Source organism: Aquarana catesbeiana, linkage group LG07, assembly GCF_042186555.1.
Source record: "Aquarana catesbeiana isolate 2022-GZ linkage group LG07, ASM4218655v1, whole genome shotgun sequence".
Lineage (NCBI taxonomy): Eukaryota > Metazoa > Chordata > Amphibia > Anura > Ranidae > Aquarana > Aquarana catesbeiana.
The window spans coordinates 294,744,282-294,769,652 of NC_133330.1; the positions used below are offsets into that span (position 1 = coordinate 294,744,282).

The 25,371-nt window shown below is 41.4% G+C and overlaps 1 protein-coding gene across 2 annotated transcripts in view; it reads left to right on the forward strand.

Moving 5' to 3' along the window:
• The window catches only part of FAF1 (Fas associated factor 1), a 473,366-nt gene extending 450,600 nt beyond the window's left edge, over positions 1-22,766 (forward strand). For both annotated transcript variants that reach the window (XM_073593564.1, XM_073593565.1), the window contains exon 19: positions 17,226-22,766. In XM_073593564.1, coding sequence (XP_073449665.1) covers positions 17,226-17,309 — 84 coding nt within the window. In that variant the 3' untranslated portion in view covers positions 17,310-22,766. The remainder of the gene's footprint in view (positions 1-17,225) is intronic.
• Positions 22,767-25,371: the final 2,605 nt, after the last annotated feature.

Here is a 25,371-nt window from a genome sequence, read left to right on the forward strand (position 1 = left end):
CCACTTCCAGACCGCCCCATAGCAGATATACGCTTCCTGCGCAGAATCGCATATATCTATATATCTATATATATATAGATATATAGATATATAGATATATATACACACACACATATACATATATATATATATATATATATATATATATATAGATATATATATATATCTATATATATATATATATATATCTATATATCTATAGATATATAGATATATATCTATATATATATATAGATATATATAGCTATATAGATATATATATGTGTGTGTGTGTGATTCTGCACTTCCACCCAGGGGGCTCACGCAGCTTCTGCTGTGATTACTTACAGCAGAAGCTGATCTGCGGGTGCCAGGCACTGGATGTCCACCGACACTCACTGATCGTCGGGCAGAGACACAGAACAGAGCTCTGCCTATGTAAACAAGGCAGAGCTCCATTCTGACAGTCGGAAAGTAATGGATTTTGTGACCCTGCAAAGCAGGGAATAAAATCCATCACTTCCCTTTTAGTAAAAGCAGCACACAGTTTACACAAAAACACAGGCTAGACACACAGTTAACTCTTTGATCACCCTAGATGTTTAACCCCTTCCCAGCCAGTGTCATTAATACAGTGACCGTGCATATTTTTTTTAGCACTGATCATACTGTATTAGTGTCTCTGGTTCCCACAAAGTGTCAAAAGTGTCAGTGTATGTGAGTCTATCGTAATATTGCAGTTTCACTATAAGTCGCTGATCACCGCCATTACTAGTATAAAAAAACAAAAATAAATACAAATTCCAGTATATATACCACAGTTTGTAGATGCTATAACTTTTGCACAAATCAATCAATATACCCTTATTGGGAATTTTTTTACCAAAAATATGTAGCAGAATACATTTTGGCCTAAATTTATGAAAAAGTTTGATTTTTTTTTTTTTCAATTTTTTTATTGCATATGTTTTGTTTGTTTTTTTCTCAAAATTCTTTTTTTTTTTTTTAATAGCGCAAAAAAATAAAAACCGCAGTGGTGATCAGATACCACCAAAAGAAAGCTTCATTTGAGTACAGTGTTACATGAAGCTACGCAGTGCCATATAGCAAAAAATGGCCTGGCCATGAAGGGGGGTAAATCCTCTGGAGGTCCAGTGCTTCAAATGGAATATCAACTGCTAAATGTTGAAAGTGATTTTATATTTAGCATACTATAGTCTAAGGTTGCTGTCATATTTTTTCCTTTTTTTATTTGGAAAGCTTCATCCTTTAATAGCACGGCATTAGGGCCGCATTAGGAGAGGCTGTGCGTTATGCAGATACCGAGCTGAGATGTAACTGTTTGTGAGCAAAGTACAAACCCGCCTGTATTTGTTGATTAAAATAAATCACAGCTGTTTGGTGGCTTGCTGCTCTAACTGCTGCCTGCAACATGCCTCTTTATTGTGTTCTAATTGCTACCTAACAAGGCGTATGTTTTCAGCTTGCTGCTTTCCATAAGGAATATCTTTAATAAGACGTAATGAGACCTTACAGTATTACGTGACACCCAAGAGATCAAACGCCCTGCGTGGCCTCATAGAATTGGTTAGGAGTTGGTCCTTGCTGATGTCAGATTTGTATCTTGCTGTTTTTTACTTTTACATTTAGTAGGAGTTTGTTTTGTTGCAATCCTAAAGTTGCCTCAACAATTGTTCCGTAGGTTGTGAATGTGTACCATTTGATTGGGTTTTCTTGTACATTGGTAAACAAGTTTATCATTGGTAATCATATGTTGCACTTGGGTTGATTATCACCTGAGTGACTGTCACCTTGTATGTAAGGGGCATAGCTAAGCAAGCTAAGGCCCGGCCATACACGGTGCAAAACCACAGGTTGCAGGAAAGAAATTTGCACGATTCCCCTATCAATACAGACAGTGCTGATGGGAATATACAAAAAGAGCAGGAGGGTGCACCAACCTTGTGCGTTACCAAAGATAAAATTTATTCATAAAATATAACAAGAATTATACTCACAAACGAGCTTTAAAACAAGGCTTATCAATTCTCCGGCAATAGCGAGCAGTATCTCTAGACGCCTGCAACCTGGACCAGATATTTGGAGGAACCAGATGGCATCACAAACGGCTTACGTGTTACGAGGGCGAACCCTCTTCCTCAGAGCCATAGTGCTGATGGGAATCCCTCCTGCTGAGCCATTGTCTGCTCCCGGCATGGGAAGCCGTCCCCGAGGACAATGATTATTGCTAGCGGTAATCATAAAGAGAATCCGGTAGGCTGGTTGTACCCATCCCAGTGCATTCAGCCTGCCCATTACCGGTTCCAATTTCAGCCGGTTCCTTCTGGCCTAGATGAAAACCAGGTACCCCTCCCCAAGATGAAAACTAGGTACCTGGCGCAAGCAAGCGGAGGTTCCTCTTTTGGGTGGAGCTCCGCTTAAGCAATACAGCTCAGCCAAGGACCCAGCCTGCTTATTGGATAATGGCAGTAGCACATTGATGACGTTCTCCCCTCCTGTCAACACATTCACAGTTTGACTGACTTTTTTTTTTTCTTTAATAGAACTACATTTAGTATTTTAATGAATACTAGAATAGATTGTGTTGATCTGCCTGGGGTTCAGTTTTAAAATGAACATTTAGTATGTCCATGCAGGGACAAAACGGCAGGCTCATTTAACTGTTCATTCCATATTTACATGCTGACCTTTCCCTTACACTGTTGGGCTGCTGTAAGTGAATCTAAATACTTATTTCTTCTATTTATTGTGATGCCTGTAACTCACTGGTGCCCTGTTATTGGCTGCTCAGGTACTTGGAGGTGTCACATGAGGGTGAGCTGTAAATGTTTTCCTATAAAAGTTGCGCCCGGCCAAGCGAGGCCGACCATCACTAAAGTGACCAATAGAAGGCTTGGGAAGCAGGAAGGGATAGGGCAAAGCCCAACATTTATATCAAAAGTCACAATTTGCATATGTAACTCAGGCTTTATATTGATTAAAGTAGTTCTAAAGGCAGAACTTTTTTTTTTTACCCCAATGCATTCCCTGAATTAAAGTGGTTGTAAAGGCAAAAGGTTTCTTATCTTAATGCATTCTACGCATTAAGATAAAACGCCTTCTGTGTGCTTTCCCCCCTCACACTTACCTGAGGTCCATCTCAATCCAGCGATGTTGTAGGATTGGCTCGGCTGTTCGACATCAAAGAAATTATGGACAGCCGCACTTCAAAGATATTTACCTTTATTCAATAATGTGTCATCCAAAATACAGGTCACAGCAAAGTGGAACAAAGCTTACGCGTTTCGCACTACAAGGAGTGCTTAGTCATAGCTACACTTTATTGAATAAAGGCAAATATCTTTGGAGTGCGGCTGCCCAGAATTTCTTTGATGTCTAACTGCCGTAGCATTGCCAGCAACTTCTAGACTGAAGGAGATGCCTTTTACCTTGATCTGACCCACCTGGAGCGGTAATACTCTCTCTCTGATTGGCTCGGCTGCCCGGGACTCCCCTCCTCATTGGCCGAGACAGCAGCGCGACGCCATTGGCTCCCACTGCTGTCAATCAAAGTCAGTCAGCCAATGAGGGGGGAGAAAAATGCTCAACATGAACATTTTGCAAGCGTTTTGTAGCATGTTTTCTCAAAAAACAGCAGCTCTCCACCTCTAATCTCCTCCCCTAATGCTTTCTATTGGCTAAAATACAAACACCTGAAGCTTAAATACACATAAAAATGCTTGCAAAACTCTCAAATAAAACTGCCTGAAAATCGATCTGCTAAGGTGTGAATGGGGCCTTATACTTGCATCCAGCACTGTGCCCATCTGCAGCAGTGCTGATATATCGCTCTCCTCTCCTGTGAAGAGGGGGCAGGGCCACACCACGCTGTGTGTGTCTATGGACGCACACAGCCCAGCTCGGGAACAAGCCTGCACGTGTGCTCCTATAACAATCGGCTTGCTATGGTGGCGCATGCAGAAGAGGCGGCGTCTAGAATGCCGCTAAGGGGCCTTAGAAGAGGAGATTCAGGGCTGCTTAGTGCAATACCATTGCACAAAAGCAAGTAAGTATAATATGTTTGTTATTGTAGAAGTTAAAATATGTAAAGGCTCCACTGGTTAAAAAAAAGTGTATATAAAGGCATTTTTATTCTTTTTTTAGCTTTGGATTGAGCAGGTATAGATTTCACCCCTTGTCAAGTTTTTATTTCTCTCTGTAATGCCCTGTACACATGATAGGATTTTCCGACAACAAATGTTGGATGTGAGCTTGTTGTCGGAAAGCCCGACCGTGTGTATTCTCCATAGAACATTTGTTGTCGGAATTTCCACCAACAAATGTTTGAGAGCGGGTTCTCAAATTTTCAGACAACAAAACTTGTTGTCGGAAATTCCGATCGTGTGTACATACACCCTGTTCCAAATTATTATGCCAATGATATTTTTCTCATTTACCTAAATAATTAATGTAAACAGCATAATTCTCATGTTATCAACTATTAAGAGTACAATTCAAATTTTATTGAAGAAACCTCCTAATGATAACAGTTTTTTTTTTCAAAATAAAAACTTACAATGCACTGTTCCAAATTGTTACGCACAGTAAGTTTCAAAACACTTTATAGGTTGTAAAGAACTGATAATTGTCATTTGTTGTGTTTGCAGCATATTTACTGAAATCTAAAGCTATTTCAATCAAACTTTGTACAACATTTTAACTTTTTAAACATTTTAACAGGTCACGTTACATTTTAACATAGGACCCCTTATTTGATAGCAGCTTCACAAGTTTTGCATCCATTGAACTTGTTTGCAAGATGTCAGAATAGCCTCCCAGAGCTGCTGTTTGGATGTAAACTGCCTCCCACCCTCATAGATCTTTTGCTTGAGGATGCTGCAAAGGTTCTTAATAGGATTGAGGTCAGGGGAGGATGGAGGCCACACCATGACTTTCTCTCCTTTTATCCCCATAGCAGCATTGATGCAGAGGTATTCTTTGCAGCATGAGATGGTACATTGTCATGCATGAAGATGATTTTATTACGGAAAGCATAGTTCTTCCTTCTGTACCAGGGAAGGAAGTGGTCGGTCAGGAACTCCACATACTTTGCAGAGGTCATCTTTACATCTTCTGGGACCCTAAAGGGGCCGACCAGCTCTCTTCCCATGATTCCGGCCCAAAACATGACTCCACCACCGCCTTGTTGGAACAGGGTGGCCGTCCACCAACCATCCACTACTCCATCCACCTGGACCATCCAGGGTTTCACGGCACTCATCAGTGAACAGGACTGTTTGAAAATTAGTCTTCAGGTATTTTTCTGCCCAATGCAGAAATTCTGTTTGTGAGCATTGGTTAGTGGTGGCCAAATGGAAGGTTTATGCACAGTTGCAAGACTCTGGAGGACTCTACACCTTGATGTCCGTGGGACTCCAGAGGCCCCAGCAGCTTCAAATATCCGTTTGCTGCTATGTAATGGTGTTTTAGCAGCTGCTCTCTTGACCCGATGCATGGATCTGGCAGAAATCTTCCTCAATGTGCATTTATCTGCACGAAACCCGTCTGTGCTCTGTATCTGCCACAAATCTCTTAATAGTGCGATGATCACGCTTAAGTTTTTGTGAAATATCTAATGTTTTCATACCTCGTCCAAGGCAATGAACTATTTCACTCTTTTCGGCAGCAGAGAGATCCTTTTTCTTCCCCATATTGCTTGAAAATGGTGGAATGTGGAAAAAAAAATGTGGAACCACCCTCCTTTAGTAGTTTTTCCTTTAATTGGGCTCACCTGGCAATCTAATTATCACAGGTGTCCAAGATTGTTTTCAGTGATCAAAAGAGCCCTGAGACACAATGCCATCCATGAGTTAAACTGAAAAACAAAATTTTTAATCGTGACACTGAAATAGAATTTGCATAATAATTTGGAACAGGGTGTAAGTCCGTTGCACAAAAGTCCACACATGCTCGGAATCAAGCAGAAGAGCCGCACTGGCTATTGAACTTCATTTTTCTTGGCTCGTCGTATGTGTTGTACGTCACCGCGTTCTTGACGTTCGGAATTTCCGACAACATTTGTGCGACCGTGTGTATGCAAGACAAGTTTGAGCCAACATCCTTCGGAAAAAAATCCACGTTTTTTTTGTCGGGAAAATTTTATTCCGTGTACAGGGCATAAGATTAACCCTATCTTGTGGTCTGGTGATCACTGTCACTGGGACCAAAAGGAGAAATCCAGAAATTCACTAGAGCAAGAAGTGGAAGAAAATATTTCAGCTGGGACACCATTCCATTGTCAACTCTCCAAGATGAGAATTCTGTTCATTTTGGGAAGATTGCCTCTCATTTCCTGTCATGACTCTGGACAAGGAGTAAAGGGAAATCTCTCCAGAGTGATAGAGGAATAAAAAAAAATCAACAGTCTGATAATGATTTTAACAATTTCCTACATACCTAAATTAAAAAAAAAGTTTTTACATACATTGAAACAACAACCTCAGGAAATAATATGAAGTGAGATGAGAATTCTGATCTAAAGTATGAATTGTCAGCTTGAAAATTTCAGTTTTATAACGGGATGTTCCAGCCTGGTAGAAGGGCATTGTAACCTCTTGTCACATGAATCAATGCTGTTTGCTTCTCCAGCTTAGTTGGTGGTGCTACTGTAGGTTCACAGAGGCCAGTGCCGAATCTGTAGACACAGTGGGGTTGATTTACTAAAACTAGCGTGTGCAAAATCTGGTGCAGCTCTGTATAGAAAATCGGCTTCCAGGTTTGTTTTTTTTTGTCAAAGCTTGACTGAACAAGCTGAAGTTAGACGCTGATTGGCTACCATGCACAGCTGCACCAGATTTTGCACTCTCCAGTTTTAGCAAATCAACCCCATAGACACCTTACCGATATGTACGTGAATCTGTTGCAAGTTTGCTTATTTGTTGCACTACCACGACACAGATTTTTAAAGAGTATATAAAACAATGTGGGAAATCCAGGGATTGTGATCAACCAAAGCTTAATTGAACAAGCTGAAGTTAGAACCTGGTTTCTATGCACAGCTGCACCAGATTTTACACTCTCTAGTTTTAGTAAATCAACCCCATTGGGCTGAATTTTTGTAGTCTTCAAAAGATGTGGATGCAAGCAGGGCTAGATTTACTATTAGGCACACGCCTATCTGTCGGAGAAGCAACAAGGTGACTCTTCCCTGTATTGATATGGACCACATATTTCTTTTCCCTTATACGTACAAATAGTCTTCTATATATTTTTTAAATAACAAACATGTTATACTTATCTTATCATAGAATGCACTAAGATTAAAAAAAAAACTTCTTCCTTTACAACTTTAAGACTCCTTTCACACTGGGGTGGCGGGTCCATTAGCGGTAAAGTGCTGCTAGTTTTAGTGGCGCTTTACAGCTGTTATGGCGGTGCTTTTTGGCCACTAGCTGGGCGCTTTTAACCCCTGCTAAAGGCAGAGGAAAGGATTAAAAGCATCCGTTTTGTGGCGCTGCCGAAGTGCTTTGCACACTGCTCCCACAACACCCCAAAGATGCTGCTTGCAGAACTTTTTTTTCCTGTCCTGCAAGCGCAGCACCCCAGTGTGAAAGCGCTCCGGCTTTCACACTGGGGTGGCTTGAGAGACACTTTACAGGGGCTATTTTTAGCGGTAAAACACCTGAAAAGCGCCCCAGTGTGAAAGGGTTCTAAGTCATGTGCTTACAGGGTCCAGTGATGAAAATGCAACCCTGGACACAGGCATCACTGATTTATCTAGTGGGTCCACCAAGTGCAAAATATATAAATGTGAGAACAGCAGAGTAGAGCTGCTCTGTAGCTGGACTGTATGCCCTGAGTCAAGATAAATTCAAAATCATCATTTGTTGTGTTCCATTAACGAGTAAGAATACAGTTCTTAGAAAATGCCAGACCCACTTTCTTTCTACTTCTCAGTACTATATTTTGTTTCCCTGTATGAAGACATAATCAGATAATGAATACCTGTTACTTATAGGCTATGTACACAGAATGTTAAGGGGATAAATCAATATTTAGCCTAACTTTTCTCACTACATCCCTTATATCTGTATTTTTTCAACTGGGGCAGTATAGGGGTTCTCTACGGATGTCACTATACTGCTGTACATATTGTTCAACTTAGTGTGGGATTCGGGGCAACAGTACAAGTTTCCATCCCAACTAAAATTGTAAATGTAAAATATTTATTTTTAAGATCATCAGGTACAGCCAATGCGCTTTTGGGGAAAGGACTTGCCCTTATTCAGGGCTCCTGCATACAATCAGGATAAAATTACATAGTCCTAACGGGAGTGATTCAGGCAGCAGTTTACACAGCTGTTGGGATACTCTAGCCTCAATTCTTTAATTCACCCTGATTGTAGGTAAAAAAAATTTTAATAAAAAAATACCCTGAGGAAGGAGGCCTTTTCCCCGTAAACGTGTTGGCTGTACCTGATGTTCTTAACAAATACGGTATTTTAAATAAATTTAAAGCATGGCGAAAGTTTGCACCAGATGCTCCTAACCACGCGTAGAATTTGTTCAACTGTTGAATGATTTGATTATTGTGACCACAGAGGCAGTAGTCTAGGCCTGGAACTGGGTTCTTTCCCTTACCATAAACTAAATTCTAACAAGAAAAACACACACTATTTAATTTAAAGGATAAGTTCACCTTTTAAAAAAATAAAATAAATGTGCATCTTTTTGCAGGTAAAAAAAGCATTTCACCCACGATCAGCAGATCATGGGTGCAATGCAGGTCTCTTGCAGACTCTGTGTAAGCTGTTTGGCCATACATCGTACAGCCAAGCAGTTACACATTAACAGGAAACATCTATGAACTACCGTTGCGCAGTGTCATTGACGATGAAGCACCTATAGATATGTTGTAGACACCTCGTGTGTGAGTGATTCTCTGTATAATTACACTTTCTATGTATATCAAACCTTTTGAATCTTTTTTGAATTTTTATGAATCTAATAATTATGTGACTATGTGCGCCTTTTTTTTTTTCTGCCTTTTTTGGGGTTAGGGTTTCTTAGTGATGACTCCTTATTTAAAGGTGTCCAGAGTAATCTAACTCTGAGGAAGTGGGTGCACCCCCCTAAACACGTCAGTTTTACACCCCTTGATGTGAACAGCATATGTGTGTCCGCACTGCATAGCATTGTGTGGTTCTATGACTAATTGACAGTTGCCACTTTGTGTACCCATTTTTATTGATTTTAATATTCAAATAACTGTCTTTTGGTAATGCACTAGGTGCGTCCCTTTTTGTGTGTTTTTGTAGTATCACTGAGAACTACAAGCCGACAGCCGCAAAGGCAGATCTTGTCGTTTTCAGTTCACAAAACTCTGTGAATGAGTGACGCGGCCAGGCAGGCGGAGCCACTCACGGCCGCGCTCTCTGCGGATTCTGACAGAGAACGGGGGGAGAAGATCCCCTGCCGTCCCTGACATCGGGGAGGTGCAGGGACCGATGGATTTGTAACATGTTACACCCTGAATAGGAAAGTGTTAAAGTGATGACCCAATGTAAGCAGAAATTTGAAGGATAAGTTCACCTTTTGTAACATGTTACATCCTGAATATGGGTGTAACATGTTAAAAAAGGTGAACTTATCCATTAAATCAGTGGTTCTCATATCCTGTCCTCAGGACCCACTAACCCACTTACCATGGAAAGATGCCGACTAGAATACTGCAATCACTGAGCAGTAAATTATATTACCTGTGATGTATTTCAGTTATCTTGCAAACCTGGCCTGTTAGTGGGTCCTGAGGACAGGAGAACCACTGCTTTAAATCTCTGCTTACATTGGGTCATCGCTGTCACACTTTCCAAGAAGGTAGTTGTAGTTTTACAGCTGTCATTAAGAGTGGAGACGTGGTGCAGACAAAGACTAATGCCCCGAACACAGTCGGATTTTCAGACGGAAAATGTGTGCTAGGACCTTGTTGTCGGAAATTCTGACCCTGTGTAGGCTCCATCACGCATTTTCCATCGGATTTTCCGACACACAAAGTTTGAGAGCAGGCTATAAAATTTTCCGACAACAAAATCCGTTGTTGGAAATTCTGATCGTGTGTACACAAATCTGACGCACAAAGTGCCATGCATGCTCAGAATAAATAAAGAGATGAAAGCTATTGGCCACTGCCCCGTTTATAGTCCCGACGTACGTGTTTTACGTCACCGCGTTTAGAATGATCGGATTTTCCGACAACTTTGTGTGACTTTGTGTATGCAAGACAAGTTTGAGCAACAATCAATCTGAAAAAATCCTAGGATTTTGTTGTCGGAATGTCCGAACGAAGTCCGACTATGTGTACGGGGCATAAGAAGTTTACTTGATTCTTTAGAAACCATTGCAGTTACAGTCCCTATACAAATCAGCATCGCTGCTACTGACTGCTGGGGCCAAGTACCAAAGGCTGTAGGTTGGGCACCAGGGCCTTATATTCTTGAAATCTGTTTATCAAGCGAAATGGCAGCCTACACTTTGTGACAGGTCCACTTTAAACACTTCCTCTTGTGTCGACAATTCCTTTATACATACACATGCATTCCTAATCTGATGTAGTGGTAAATAAACTGTTTACAGATAGCAGATTTGAGCTCCTGGTGGTGCAGAAGGTTATGGGATGCTAATTAAGCGTAACGATGAGCCATACGAAGAGGAGGAGGGGGGAGCTTGAGCCGCTAAAACAAAGCGACAACAGCTCTGTTTGTTGACAGATGCAGCAGCCGCATATTCAGTAATTGGGTAATGGTGTAAACATTGGCAAATCGGCAAATCCCTGGGCGTATTGGGAACAGAAGGCAAACTGAAATCAAGGGTATAAACAGTCCCACCCCTTCTCATGACACCCACAATCCTTTGCCTGAAACTGTTTTAAGATCTCCAAAGTGTAAAAGAGAACAAGAAAAGGCCACTTTGAAATTATTATTACCAGGAAGCTTGACTGAGGTTCTCTGTCTCCCTAATTGGCTGCAGCCCCATCTGGAGGCAACCGTTAGTGCTACAATCCCACTTTAAAAGGCAGCAGTGGTTGATCAGGAAAGCACAACTATCTAGCTGTGCCTCACTTTCCACGCCATTTCTTGACAGCTGTTCCAACATATAAGCTTAAGTTTAGCAGTTTGCTCATTTAACCACAAACCCACATAACACAACAAAGAGGAAAGAACGTGCTAAACACAGTCTGCCTTCTTAATTAGCCCAGTGATTCCCAGCTGGATATGTTGTTGTGCTGAATTCTGCTGCTTTGTTTGTAGAGAGTATATTAACTTTTCAGATGAGTTATTGAAATAACTAAAAATACATTTTTAAAAATTCCACTACGTTCCTTCCTCTTTCTGGGAAGATGTTGGCCAAGCCCAGTTCCTGGCATGGTCTGTATACACACCTTCATTACATCATGCTGATTAACAGCACAGCTCATGCAGCACCAGAGCAGGGAGAACTCCCACTCCATCTTGGGACTTTTTAAATATTGTCTTTGCTTATTATCATCAAACAAAACATACTGCAATGTTATGTGTCAAGTAGTAATAGGCCTCACAGGCGCATGAGGTCATACATCGTAAATTGTGGGGGCATTTTCATGCTTGGGAGACACAGCTGGAGCATACAGCCCCCCCCCATAGTAATGAATGGCTGGACGCAGGTATACGGCATACCTGCAGCTTGTGTGCATTCAGAAACATATTCCCATACACCTGTTTATGCAAGTATGACGTCTACCCGTGTACAGCTAGCACACAGTTATTTATTGCTATGGGCGGCTGTGCACTGCAGCTCTGCCTTCTGGGAAAGGAAATATTCCCACAATGAACATTGCACAGCCTCACACCCCCTCACACGTTTATAAATGTCTTTATTTCATATAGAAGTTGCTTGTAAGGGTATTTTTGTACCTTCGTCCACTTACGGTGCTCTCCATAATTTCTGGCCAGGTAGTGCACGCATATAAGTCAATGTAAAATATGGGGGTTCAGTCAGCGCAAGACGATATACATAAACTCACAAAATGAAAGCAGCTGTACACTAAAAGGTCAATATATGAAAATCCTTCTGAACATGTAATAGGTAAATAACAGTGCAGCGCTAAGAATATATACAGAAACAAAATAACAGATTGCATAGCATAAGATGTTTAAGTCCCCTTTGGTATAAAAGATGGATATAAAAGTTGACAGATAAGATCTCCTCAGCGGTAATAAGGGTGTTCATAGACATTCATGTGATATCTCCTAATCAGTGATTCCTCCACCAGTTAGCCAAACCGCTCACCTCAATCACTGGACCCCTGAGCTAACAGATGGGTCAAACAGGCGTTTGCCACTTACAGTGGTCACAGATGGAAGCTTGAATGTACAGATGAATAAGATACGATGTCCAAACACTTTTAACAACTGCAAGTTGTCACTCTTAAATTCCAACCATAGTACCATGACAAAATATATAGTGCACACTGTGTAGCTAAAATACTTTCTTTTTATTCATAAAAATCAGGTACTCACAAAAAAAGCACTGTAACCCCTGTGTTAGGATGAATGGCATGTAATATTGTCAGTATACATAGGTGGATAAGGTGGCTGCAGTGACTTCATAAAGTCCTCTCGTGCACACATATAGTCTCTCTTGGAAGCGCCGAAATGCCCCCATGAGTTCTTGCTGTCACCTTAAAAGTGATTGATTTTCTTTTGGTCTCTTCACTCCTGGGTTGCACTGGTTTTAAATTTCAGGTTGACGCCAATCACAGATCCTCTTTTCTCCAGTGTCTTTGCACCACCTGTGCGTATCCTCACACAGAGCAGCTCCATGTAGCTACGTAGTTGTTGGGTAAGGAGCACACTAATGCCCCTTTCACACTGGGGCGGTGCGGGCGCCGGTGGTAAAACGGCACTATTTTTAGGTCTGCTTTACCGTCATTTTGGCAGGGGTATTTGGCCGCTAGCAGGGGAGGTTTTACCCCCCTGCTAGCAGCCAAGAAAGGGTTAAAACCACTGCAAAGCGCTGCTGCAGCAGCGCTATGCCGGCGGTATAGCCGCGCTGCCCCAGTCATTTCAATGGGCAGGAGCGGTATACACACCACTTCTTCCCCGCTCCAAAGATGTTGCTAGCAGGACTTTTTTTACCGTCCTGCCAGCGCACCGCTCCAGTGTGAAAGGGCTTTCACACTGGAGTGCGAGGAGCGGCGCTTTGCAGGTGCTATTTTTAGTGCTGTAGCGCCTGCAAAGCGCCCCAGTGTGAAAGTAGTCATAGGGTTCCCACCTCATCCCTTTAAACCTGAACACATAAAAATTTCACAGGTTCTGAGGCCAATTTAATGCAGATAAGGCACTAAAGCCCCATACACACAATGAATGATCGTCCGTTTTTTTTTTGCATGCTAATCTCAGATCGAATCTGATGAGTTTACTAAAGTCGCGAAAATTCCTGTACGACAGAAAAAAAATTTAGATGTGATGTCATGTGTTGTAATGCATTTGTATTGCATTTTCAAACGATAGCTCTACTGATTAAAGGAAAATCGTGTGATCTGGCATCGTACGAAAAAATTTTCTGTGCATGTCTGAATAATATCGGATGAAATGTCATGATCAGCTCTCGAAAGCTCTGTACTAATGATCCTATTATCGTACGATCGATTCGAAAGCGGTATTTTCTGTACGATTTTCTGATCGAATGAATGAATGAGTGACTTGTATAGCGCTACCTATGCGAACTGAATCGCCTCAGGGCACTTTTTTATCGTGTGTTTTTTTTATCGTGTGTACGGGGAATTAGTGAGTTAATTTACCACCTTAAAGTGACTGTAAAGGCCTTTTTTTTATTTTTTCTTTAAGTAACAAACATGTCATACTTACCTCCACTGTGCAGCTCGTTTTGAGTGGCCTGCTGTTCTTGGGTATTGGCTATTCTTGGGTGTCCCGGCGGCTCTCACGGCTCCTTCCCACATCAGATCTCCCCCTAGGAGAAGCGCTCTCCCGGGGGATTACCTTTGCGGGCACTCTCCCGAGTCCAGCATTTGGCGTCCATAGCCGCCGACTGCTGGACTCGGCCTGCGCCATTGGATTTGATTGACAGCAGCGGGAGCCAATGGCTGCTCTGCTATCAATCTATCCAATCAAGAGCTGGGAGCCTGTGGAGAGAGAGAGAGAGACGTCCCCGACGAAGAGATGGAGGGGTTCAGGTAAGTAAAACGGAGGGCTGGGGGGGCGGTGACTGCCAGGTGTTTTTTCACCTTAATGCATAGGATGCATTAAGGGGAAAAAACACAAACCTTTGCAACACCTTTATTCAACCACAGAACCTGTGTGTAATTGATATGTGTTTGGTTTTAAAGGGATGAGGTGGTAACCCTGAGCACACTTGCTTATGGTGGGTCAGTAGAGATGCCGCTTGTGATGGGAGCCACCGCAGCAAAGAAAGAGTAGTTTGGGAATAAAAAGAAAAGTTCCTGTGGGAGAAAGAAGAGACTGCATTAGCAATCAAGATCTAATGGGCTTACTCTACTACTACTGGGGCTGATTGGCTACCATGCACAGCTGCACCAAATTTTGCACTGTCCAGTTTTAGTAAATCAACCCCAATGTGTTGTCTGTTCTTTATTTTTTAGCCACTGGGTCTAACAAAACTTTAAACAAATTAAAACTGACATTTTATACTAATAAAATTGACAACAGGAATGCAACCTAAATTTGAAAAGCAATCAACTTTGTAATATTGCCATGCCACTTTCTTTTTTGTTTTTCTGCATTGCTCATCATCTGTGTCCCCTGTAGATGAGAAACCCACACCACCAATTTTTTTAAAGATGTCATGGACAGCTGGCTTCTTCATTATTCCATGCCAGACCACCAATGATGTCTGCACTTGAACTCACATGTGCACCTTACTGCTCTGCTTACTGCTGTGTTGTGGTTTGTTAATCATGATGGATCCCCAACAGTGCATATGTCAATGTCACGCATGCACCACACAAGCCCTGGCATGGTATGTTACCACACCAGGTCTCAATTGGCATCATTGGGAATTCGGCATTGTTTGTTATTGAATAATAAACAACACATTCGGTGTGGTGCAAAATCTCCCTGGAAGGCACTGATGCCCAAGCCTTCCCAGGGAGCACCTGTGGGGTCCTGGCTATGTCACCAGTTTATTGAGAACCAGGGGGAGAAAAAAAATAAAAACTTTCAATATACAAGTTACTGATATTTTGGAATGTGCATGCAGAGCTGCAAGCAACATAGATTTTTGTGGTTAGCTGTCAAGGTCTACATTAAAGTACAATGCTGTCGATGGAAACCTAAACGGATGACACTTCAAAAGCATTGTGTATAATAATCTATCGCCATGTTTGTCTTTTACTTTTTTATCATCTTTATTCTTCTGTTATCGCATCTCAATGCTTCTAAGTTCCTGCAGCCCCCTTGCAGCCACTTCCTGTCTACATGCACTAGCTCAAGTGGCAGTTGTTGTCATTGATCAGACAGGCTTCCCGATGGAAAAAACAGCATAAAATGCAGGAAACATTTCAACTTGTGAGCAAATCTGAAGTTGAGGACAAAATCAAAGTAATTGTTGGAAAAAAGTGTTTATATATTACATTAAATATAACCTTAGGAAGAATATTTTACACTTTAGTTCAGCTGTTCTCAACCAGGGTTCAGTGGAATTCTAGGGATCCTCAAGAAGTTGCTAGAGGTCCATTGAGCTGTGGCTCATTTGACCTGCCTTTTGGTGGTGCCTTCATAGTTCTGGGACCAACACTATTTGGTAGAGCCAGCAGCATGGCACCAATTAGCTTTCTGTAATGTGGAATTCTGGACACTACTTTAAGGGCAGACCACCAATGTAAGGTGCATTCTTCCCACAGACCTCTGATTAATTGGTTTAGGCAGAGGTGCCTTAATATATTTTTGAGGTTCCAGAAAGACTGATTTAGTTAATAAATAATGGTATCAATGAAAAGTCACGGCAGAGTTTTAGATTGGTTGGCACTTGACCAATATTTAGTAAACCATCCACTTACCCTTAGAGAAGAATGTGTAGAGACAAGGGGTTGCAAATATATTAAACTATGACTCCAAGTAGATATAGCATTCACAAATTTATTGCATCATAGTATTCATTATTATTTAATTATAAACACAAAAACTGAAAGTTTTGAGCTGTCTCCAATGTATCCACTTCAATGCTCCACCGCCTATGAACACACCAACTGCTTACCAGATATTTAGAACTCTAGGTTATGAGGTCTTACAGCACTACTGATATCCCAGAGACACCTTAAAGTGGTAGTAAACTCACTTAAACGTAACTTGTACCTACAGGTAAGCTTATAGTCAGGCTTCCCTGTTGGTAAAATGAATATCTCTAAATGCATACAGTTTAGGAGATATTCAAATCGGCAAAAGCCGATGACATCACCCACGCATGCACAATGACACTCTGCATTCAGGACACACAGTATGCCATGGAATGCAGAGAGCCCTGTCGCGGCTTCCACACTCTTGCATAGGAGTGACTTTATTGCAGCCCAAACCATTGAAAAAGCCAGAGCCCTCCAACCTAGAAGGAAGACCGGGTGAAGATGGAAGCCCTATCAGTGGTAAGGGCTTTATTCGAAAGGTAATGTAGTCATGTGCTAGTATGCGGTGCATAATAGTTCATTATGGCATAAACATGCAGGGGAGCCCATTTTTTTTTTTTTTTTTAATTTTGCTGTTTACTACTGCTTTAAGACCTGAATGTAACTCTGCCACAACAGTTCCTGACTTTGAGTTTGTATCTGCCTCTTGCAATCCCAATATATCACCGCTCACACTGCAAGAGGGAGAGTCAGCAGAAGAAACCAGTCAGTTAATAAGCTGGCAATGAGTATGCTGATAGGAAGAGAGAGGTGCAAAGAGATAAGCTCATCAGTGTGCTGCTTCTCTTTTGCTTGTACAGTCACAGGCTGAGGGGGGGGGGGTGAGTCCTAGTTGGTCATACTGAACCTCAGCAAAGAAAAATCAGGTCTTTTGCACTATCAGACAAGGCTGTGCTGTGTGGCAGTGCTGGGTAAATCTTTGGATTGGTTGGGCAGGTAAAACCTCTCATGAATACGCATCTCATTTGTATAAATAGCTGTTTGCCTGGCGTTCAGCCTGAATGAGCTATTACTGTCAATTACTAATTGTACTTTTTTTAATGCTGTCTTCCAGATCACGCAGTTGGATCCCAGCAGATCTCTCATGGAACTTAAGCTGTACCCTCAGGAAACACTTTTCCTGGAAGCCAAGGAATAAGTGTCCATAGAGCGGACTGTGCCGGCAGCAGATAAGTTTCTGCTTTACGGGATAAGGAACGTTACTCTCTGTCACCTCCCTGCTCCTGGAGTGCACCCGCACCACCCGGAAGAGAGAGCTTTAGAGATGCCATGTTGGAAAGATTCCACCTAAGCAAGGGATCACCCCAGTACAAAAGTCAAAGAATACACATCGCCTGTCATCCAGCTTCTGATCGAATGAATGCACTGTTCTTACACCAAAGGTGGTTCCATTAAAGAGTATCTGGCACTTCTGAAATATCTTATTCATTAATTATTCTGATGCAGGTTACGAATTTTGTACTTAATTTGCCAAAAATTATTTTATTATTTTTAGATCTACTTCTTGCCATACAATCATCTGGTCTAACTGGCTTGGCTAGCTAGTCTGGCTCACAATATACAAATGCTTCTGTTCCACGTCATTGTTTTTCTTTTTGCCTCATTCACACAGGTACTGGCACCTGTACTGCATGAATGAGAAGAAAGCAAATACCTCATTCACACAGTACAAGTGCTTGTGTGAATGAGGCCTTCACCTCCCTTACCTGTCCCAGCAACAACATGTCTGCCACAAACCGTAAGCTACTGATATGCCTCTCAGCCCTTGTCTGATATCATTTGAACTCCAGGCTCCTCTCCTGTACTGAAATAACCTACTTTGATTTCTCAGCACACTGTGAGCCTCTCATAGTGTGGATTAGAAGTTGCAGCAAGTCAGATAGAGCCCTCCTCGTTTCCTGACTGGGTAACTTCCAGCAACATCTAACTTTTTTTTCCTCAACATTACTGCCCCTTTAATTGGTTCGGTTCTTTCAATTATGGAGGCTCAGCATCACATGTGGACGTCACCTCAATTTCCTGTTTTCAGGAAGTTAGTTACAGCAACCTGTCAGCCCCTTCTACCAGCCATGATCTGCCTATATTGCATAAAGAAGCACAATATAGCTAGTGTTGATGTCACAGGGTCTAAAGTTTAACTACTAAACAACTAATGTTACTAATGCAACAGCCCCGCTCCCCCCCCCCTTCGGTAAATGATTTCGTAGTTCATTGATTTGTGACTACTGTTCAGTCTGTAACTGTCTGTCCATATGGGCAGACGGTTGTTGCACTGAGAGTCTGCAGGAGCCTGACATTATCCTCTGATCTGCTGATCGCAGGTGCAATGCTCTGCAGGCTCCCAAAAATAAATGCACAATTTTTATTTATTTTTTTACCTAAAAAAAAAAATGTGTATTTTTTTTTTTTTAAGTGAACTTATGCTTTATTAGGGTATTTAGATTGTTGATGAGGAGGGATGGAGGGGAATCAGGGAAAGCAAAATAGAAGCAGGTTAAACCTTAGCTTTAGGGGGGCCAAATTAATAATTAGAAACAAGAATAAACACCACCAATCCAGTACTGAAAGTCCAAATGCAAAATCTATTTATCATTCAATAATCTATAAGTAAGTAAGGTAATGTATTTTAAGTTTACAGGGACCCCCCCACACACACACACACACACTGCATCAGGGTTGTAAGACATTAAAATATGTATAAAATAGGTAAAATATATAAATCATTAAATATCAATATGTGAACCATTGACAATTGCATACATTGCAGCTGACACAGCCAATTTTCCTATACAGTGTTGAAGATTACCCTTGCCCAAATTCTGGGAACAGGTGAAAGATGCTGTAACGCGTAGGTGCTCTTTGGCCCTTAACCAGCTCCTTATTGGAGTTCAGAAAAGAACAGCCTTTAGCTTTGGATAGGTACCTTAGTATGATAGACAGCAGCCATCCCAGAATGTGCCCTTCAATTTGTTCACTGCATTGAGAGAGAAATGTCATAGGACAGTGATGGCAACCTTGGCACCCCAGATGTTTTGGAACTACATTTCCCATGATGCTTATGCACTCTGCAGTGTAGATGAGTATCATGGGAGATGTAATTCCAAAACATCTGGGGTGCCAAGGTTCGCCATCACTGTCATAGGACATGGGGATTATTTACTAAAACTGGAGAGTGCAAAATCTGGTGCAGCTGTGCATGGTAGGCAATCAGCTTCTTTAATTAAGCTTTGACAAAAAAAGAAAAACTGGAAGCTGATTGGTTTCTATGCAGAGCCGCACCAGATTTTGCACTCTTCCGCTTTAGTAAATCAACCCCATGGTGTCTTCAAATGGACTTCATAGACCAGACTCCTAGACGACAAGCCATGCGTTTCTGTGGAGTGATGTAGGTCTGAAAATAGCCAATATATCCAAACTTTATCACTTGCATCGAATTGATGGATATTTCAAAAGTTACATGTCCTCTTTATATCTCCTATTTGCAGAAAGGTGTTTGAAGTGTTCTCCATAATGATGCTGATTATCTGTATACCCTTATTTTGTCTGCCTACTAAATCAAAAATATTGGAAGGTGAATTATTGTTGGCTTGTCATGTGATTACGGAGCCAGTAACTTCGATTGGGATTTATGTATAGGAAACTTCAGATTAGGGCTTGTCAACATGGACGCTTTCCATGTTCTTATAGTATGAACCTTCTAAGCAAAGTTTGCTGCTCAATATTAGGGTTTGACTGACACTGCAGGCCAGGGCTTTTTTCACCTGCTGCTTCAAAATGCATTTTAAAGGTTGCATACCCATGTAACGATTTAGCTTGGAAGAACTGATCTGCATGCAGATTGCAAAAAATATGGGTTCCCCTGATCTGGAACAGTTTGCTCCCTATTGCATAATATAAAGGATAATTCTGGCTTTATTAGAAATAGTTGAAAATTGTTGCACAAGTTATATACTAATTTAATGTCAATAATTCCCAGTCTATTTTAATTGGCCAGCATCCATGAGTTCTGTAGCTGCTTAAAAATTGGAATTGTTCCTCTTCGCTCAAATATGGCAGAATTGAAAATCAGTTTGCAGACATGATTTCACAGCCTGGCTCCTGTAGCTGGCTCACTTCTTTTCCCAGAAATTTACAATGAGCATCTCCAGCAATCTCTTTAGGTCTACTGCACTGAGTTTCTTATAAAGAGTGCTGCACATCTACAAATGCCAGCAGATACTACCTTTTACATTACAGTAATGATGGGTTTGTGGTAAAGGCTGAACTTCTCACTTAGCCCTCATTTTCAGCTGGTGCACTAACACGTTCTACCTCGGTTTCTACAGACTAGAAGTAGATAAGGATCTGCATTCCCATTTGCTAAAGTCCTGATGATTTATATTGTTTCTGTACGCCATCAGTAAACCAACAGCAACGATCACAAAGATGTGATTGAGATCTGTGGTCATTGAAGTAATTCTAATGATAAACAGATTATTCATTTTCTAAGCTGATACATGATATTAACTGAGGAGCATCTTCCTAAATGTTTGCCAATTAGCTTTCTAATCGGAACAAAGAACAAAGGAAGATTAGAGGACATATAACTGCACAAGAAGGCTAAGTGGAGGTTATTATCCATCGATTTTATGACTACAGAAAGATTGGAAATGAGCAGAAGTATCCGAGTAGATTAGCCTTTCTCAGGGTTCTGTAGAATACTAGGGTTCCTCCAGTGGCTTCTAGTTGTTCTTGAGCAAATTCTGCCTCTCAAATAAATAACCACTGACAATAGTGATTTTTAGCTATCTGTAATGAGGGGAGGGTCTTCCCAATGACCAAAAATGTAAGGAGTATTCTTCCTATTGACCATCATACACATGTACCATGATCTTTAGATCTAATAAATGCTAGCAAGGGTTCCCTGAGACCACAACATTGGATCAAGGTTTCCTCTGTGTTTAAAAAGGTGGAGAGAGGCTGGATTGGATGCTACTAATAATGCCTTTGGTTGTATAGAATATTATCACTCAAGAAGAACACATATTGGCATCGCACTGATATAAAACTCTTGCCCTCTGTGGTTGTCCTCCAGTTTTAAACATGTTCTCACTCATTACATTATAGATTTATGGTAGTCCCAATAAGGCCTCATTCGAACGGGCACAGAGGGCCCATACAGTGTGAATGAGGGCTTGATTTATGTATGTGGTGTGGCATAGAGCTGCATGAACAGACATGCTGCAACTGAATTGACTCCACCACACAGCCGAGTTTGACAGGCAGGGGTGGGTGCGCGGCCCTGAACCCAGTGTGCACTCTAAGGAGGCCTAAAGTGTATAGTGAGACCTAAAGAGTATAAAGTAGTTTCTACTTCACTAATTATACTTGGCCCAAAGTCCTGCCCATTTAAGATGGAGATAAGACACCCCATAGCAGCACAAGTCTTATTTCTATTTAGCTAAAGCCATTTGCAAAGCCCCAAAAGTGTACAGTGCAGCATTATACTAAACCCAACAAGTGTACAGCAAAGTGCAGATACTCAGCATCACTATATTGTGAAGATGTCCTTGACTGTAAAACTGTTTTGTGCCCAGCTCCACAGACCAGGTTCATGTCAAATTTTATCTTTTTACATCTGTTCGGTTTGCAGATTGTAGACCCCCCATTTGGAATGTTTGACAGTAATCGGCTTATTTATTAGGGCAATATGCAAAGTGTTGTAACCTATAGCCAGAATAGGTCTTTTATTCTGAGTGCAGTAAACTAAAATTTTGCTATGGGTTACGGTACTGTGCATTTTATTGTTGTTTATCCAGCCTTTTATAAATAAGCTAATAAATATGGAAGAAAAAAAGGATGATTTGCAGTATTATGGTTGGACATTTATGTTGCCTGATACTTAGATAAGGTATGAGGGGTTTTTTTTTTTTTTTTTGAAGAATATATTTTGGTTGAAATGCCAGTTTTATTTATTTCTTATTTCAACTTTTGGATCTGTGTTTTTTTTTTTCTTTTTTTTTTTAAAGGCTGGGGAGGTGAGGGTGCATTTCTTTGCAGTGCGTGCCTCATAAGTATATGCATGATGTGAATATTTATCTCTGAATAAACAGACCAACATCGGATACTTGAAATCTTCCCAATATTTCAGCGCTTGTCCCACAACGGGACCAAGTGGGCAAGTACTTTTGGCATTGAAACAGTGCCTGTCATTCAGACTCCAGCCATTTTGACAATTGGATCCATTATTATTTTTTTTAATTTTTTTTAAAGAGAATGCAGCCAAAAGCTTGTGATATCGCTCAGACAAGCGGCTAAATATTTGTGGTATCTGCATGTTGGCTGCCTCTTTTCACAGGCGGCCTGCAGTACTCCACAACTGCTATAGAGGGTTGCAGGTTACTTGTCTCTGATTTAATAGGACTTTAGAGTTTAATTTATACTTGACTTGTCTGTGAAGATGGGACCTGTGACCCCTCATATCTATTACTCTATATTGTTCTCTGTGTGATTCATACACACAATCCCTGCACCAGAAGACATGTTTGTTGTTGCAAATGTTTCAGAGCATTCAGTTCAGTCAAAATTGTAATAAAGGACTTCACATTGACTTGAATTAGAGAGTTCAACCCCTCTTGTGTAACTATGACATTGAAGAAGTGTTTGTTTTTAAGAGCAACCCTTATTTGGGTGCCGATACTGTACATCAGTATATGAATAATGATGCCTGTAGGTTGTGTATGCATGAGGTTCCTCCCACACAAATATATACACCTATTTTTTCAAGGGTCTACTGACCAGTTGCCATAGCCAGTTGGCATGCCGATGTTGCCATAGATCCTTATTCTTTTCCAGTGGCAGCATGGCTTAGACCCTACCACAATACTGCAAAGTGCTCATGTAATGGAGTGTGTAAGTGCCTTCCAGTGCAGTTATACTGTGAGTCCAGGTGCTGTGATGGCACCACCACAGGGTCTAGGACAGCCTGGGCTTGGAGGAAGTGGGTGAATGATGCTAGCTGTCATTCAACTCTGAAGACTGAGGACATCCAGAGGCATGCATATAGTGCTGTGGAAGGCAGCTTCAGGTTTAAGGTGAGTGATGCAGCAAAAGGTTATTTTTTGATACTGTTAATCTGTGGATTTAAAAAAAAAAAAAAAACTATAATGCCCAATTGAAGTCTCACACCTTTTTATACCTTTAAAGTCCTGTACCTACATATGTTAAAATACCTTTTTTCTGCTTCCTGGCCTCACACTGATTTGTCAGTGGTGGCAGAGTTGAGTAACAGCTACACTCTTCAGAACCAGTGTGCTTGCACAGACCTGGTCGCAAAAGGAGAGAAGCCGTATCTGATAAATTTTGTTCCAGAATACTGATTACTATGTACACAAGGTCCGACTAAATCATTTTAGAACAAAAAATCGGAGCACCACACCGAAATGTTGAGATCCAAATGGGAGGTCTTATTTCAAAATATGTAGTGAACTCAATAATGCAGTTAAGGGGGTTCACTCCGCCCTCTTCATCAGGGCTTATAGAAGTCTAGACTTTTCCTGTAGGTCAAAGGAGTGGAGTTGCGTTCTGCACCCCTGTAACCAGTTTTCAGCTGACAACCAGCTGAAGTCCACGGTCGGCTGCCTTCACTCAGCCAGGCCAGGATCAGGAAAGATCCTCACCACATGGTCAGTTTCCACCCAGATGCCTTAACTGGCACATGACTCAGCTTCTCAGCTCCACCCTCCCCTCCCCAGCCTAGCACTCCAGTGAGCTCTGGAGGGTCAGAGTACAGAGCCAGTGACTGATGGTCACGGCTCTCTGCTCAGAGCGGTTGGGGAGAACTGAGCAATCAGTAGTGTTTGATCACTCAGTTCTCACCGCAGAGTCGGCAGAAGTTTAAATTTTCTTTAGCATTTGGTGAATGCAGCAAAGATAAATCTTTTTTCTGATTCCATGCACAACTGCTGTAACAGGAGAACGTAGGTTGATCGTTCTATGTCTATCTAACTGCATATCTATTTATGTGACTTCAAATGGGCCTTTAGGAAAACTGTACTGAGATAGTATGGAGATTATCGTCGACCTGTCCTGATGAAAATGCTGTTTGCCTTAGGCCCCTTTAACGTGGGCGCCTCCGAAAGTGGAATCTGCTTGCTCAGTGGGGGATATTTCCGCAGATCCCCACTGAGCAGGGGGATGACAGGTCCATGTCCACTTCGCTATGCTGAGCAGATACAGACACAATCCCACTCACCTCTATGGGGCAGTTGGGTGGCGGCAGGTGTCTGACAGGCAAACCTGATCGGATCGCCCATGTGAAAGGGGCCTTACTGTAATACTGATCTAATTTGGAGGCATTAAGCTGGAATTATACAGTTGCTTTGACTATCCTGAATTTATAGTGGGGACGGAAAGTATTCAGACCCCCTTAAATTTTTCACTCTTTGTTATATTGCAGCCATTTGCTAAAATCATTTAAGTTCATTTTTTTCCTCATTAATGTACACACAGCACCCCATATTGACAGAAAAACAAAGAATTGTTGACATTTTTGCAGATTTATTAAAAAAGAAAAACTGAAATATCACATGGTCCTAAGTATTCAGACCCTTTGCTCAGTATTTAGTAGAAGCACCCTTTAATACAGCCATGAGTCTTTTTGGGAAAGATGCAACAAGTTTTTCACACCTGGATTTGGGGATCTTCTGCTATTCCTCCTTGCAGATCCTCTCCAGTTCTGTCAGGTTGTATGGTAAACCACTGTATGCTTGTTCAAGGACAGTAACTCAAAAAGTATTCAAGGAGGAGGTGCAACATGACAGCAAGGCAACTAGCATTTTTAATTGCCTTCTCCTTCTAAGGAAACCTTTACAGAGAAACATTGAAGCAGACAATTATGACTGCCAATTAAAGTTGCCTGGCTGTTACTGACTGCAGTGCTTTCTAAGAAACTAGACCTGAATAACTGTGCAATTCGGGGAAGTCAGAATGAAATCCGTTTTTAATCAGCATAGCAGTTCCAGGTTGTTGATAAAGTAGTAAAATCACTGGATCACCATAATAACTGGGGTGCTGTTTTTAAAAAAAAAAAAAAAAAGGTTGTCAATGGTAGCCTCCATATTGCCTCAGAATGGGATTTCTTTATGTAGAAAAAGCTGGCAGTACACAAAAAGATTCATCATGTATAGGGATTGGATGCCAACTGGACCTGTTTATACTGG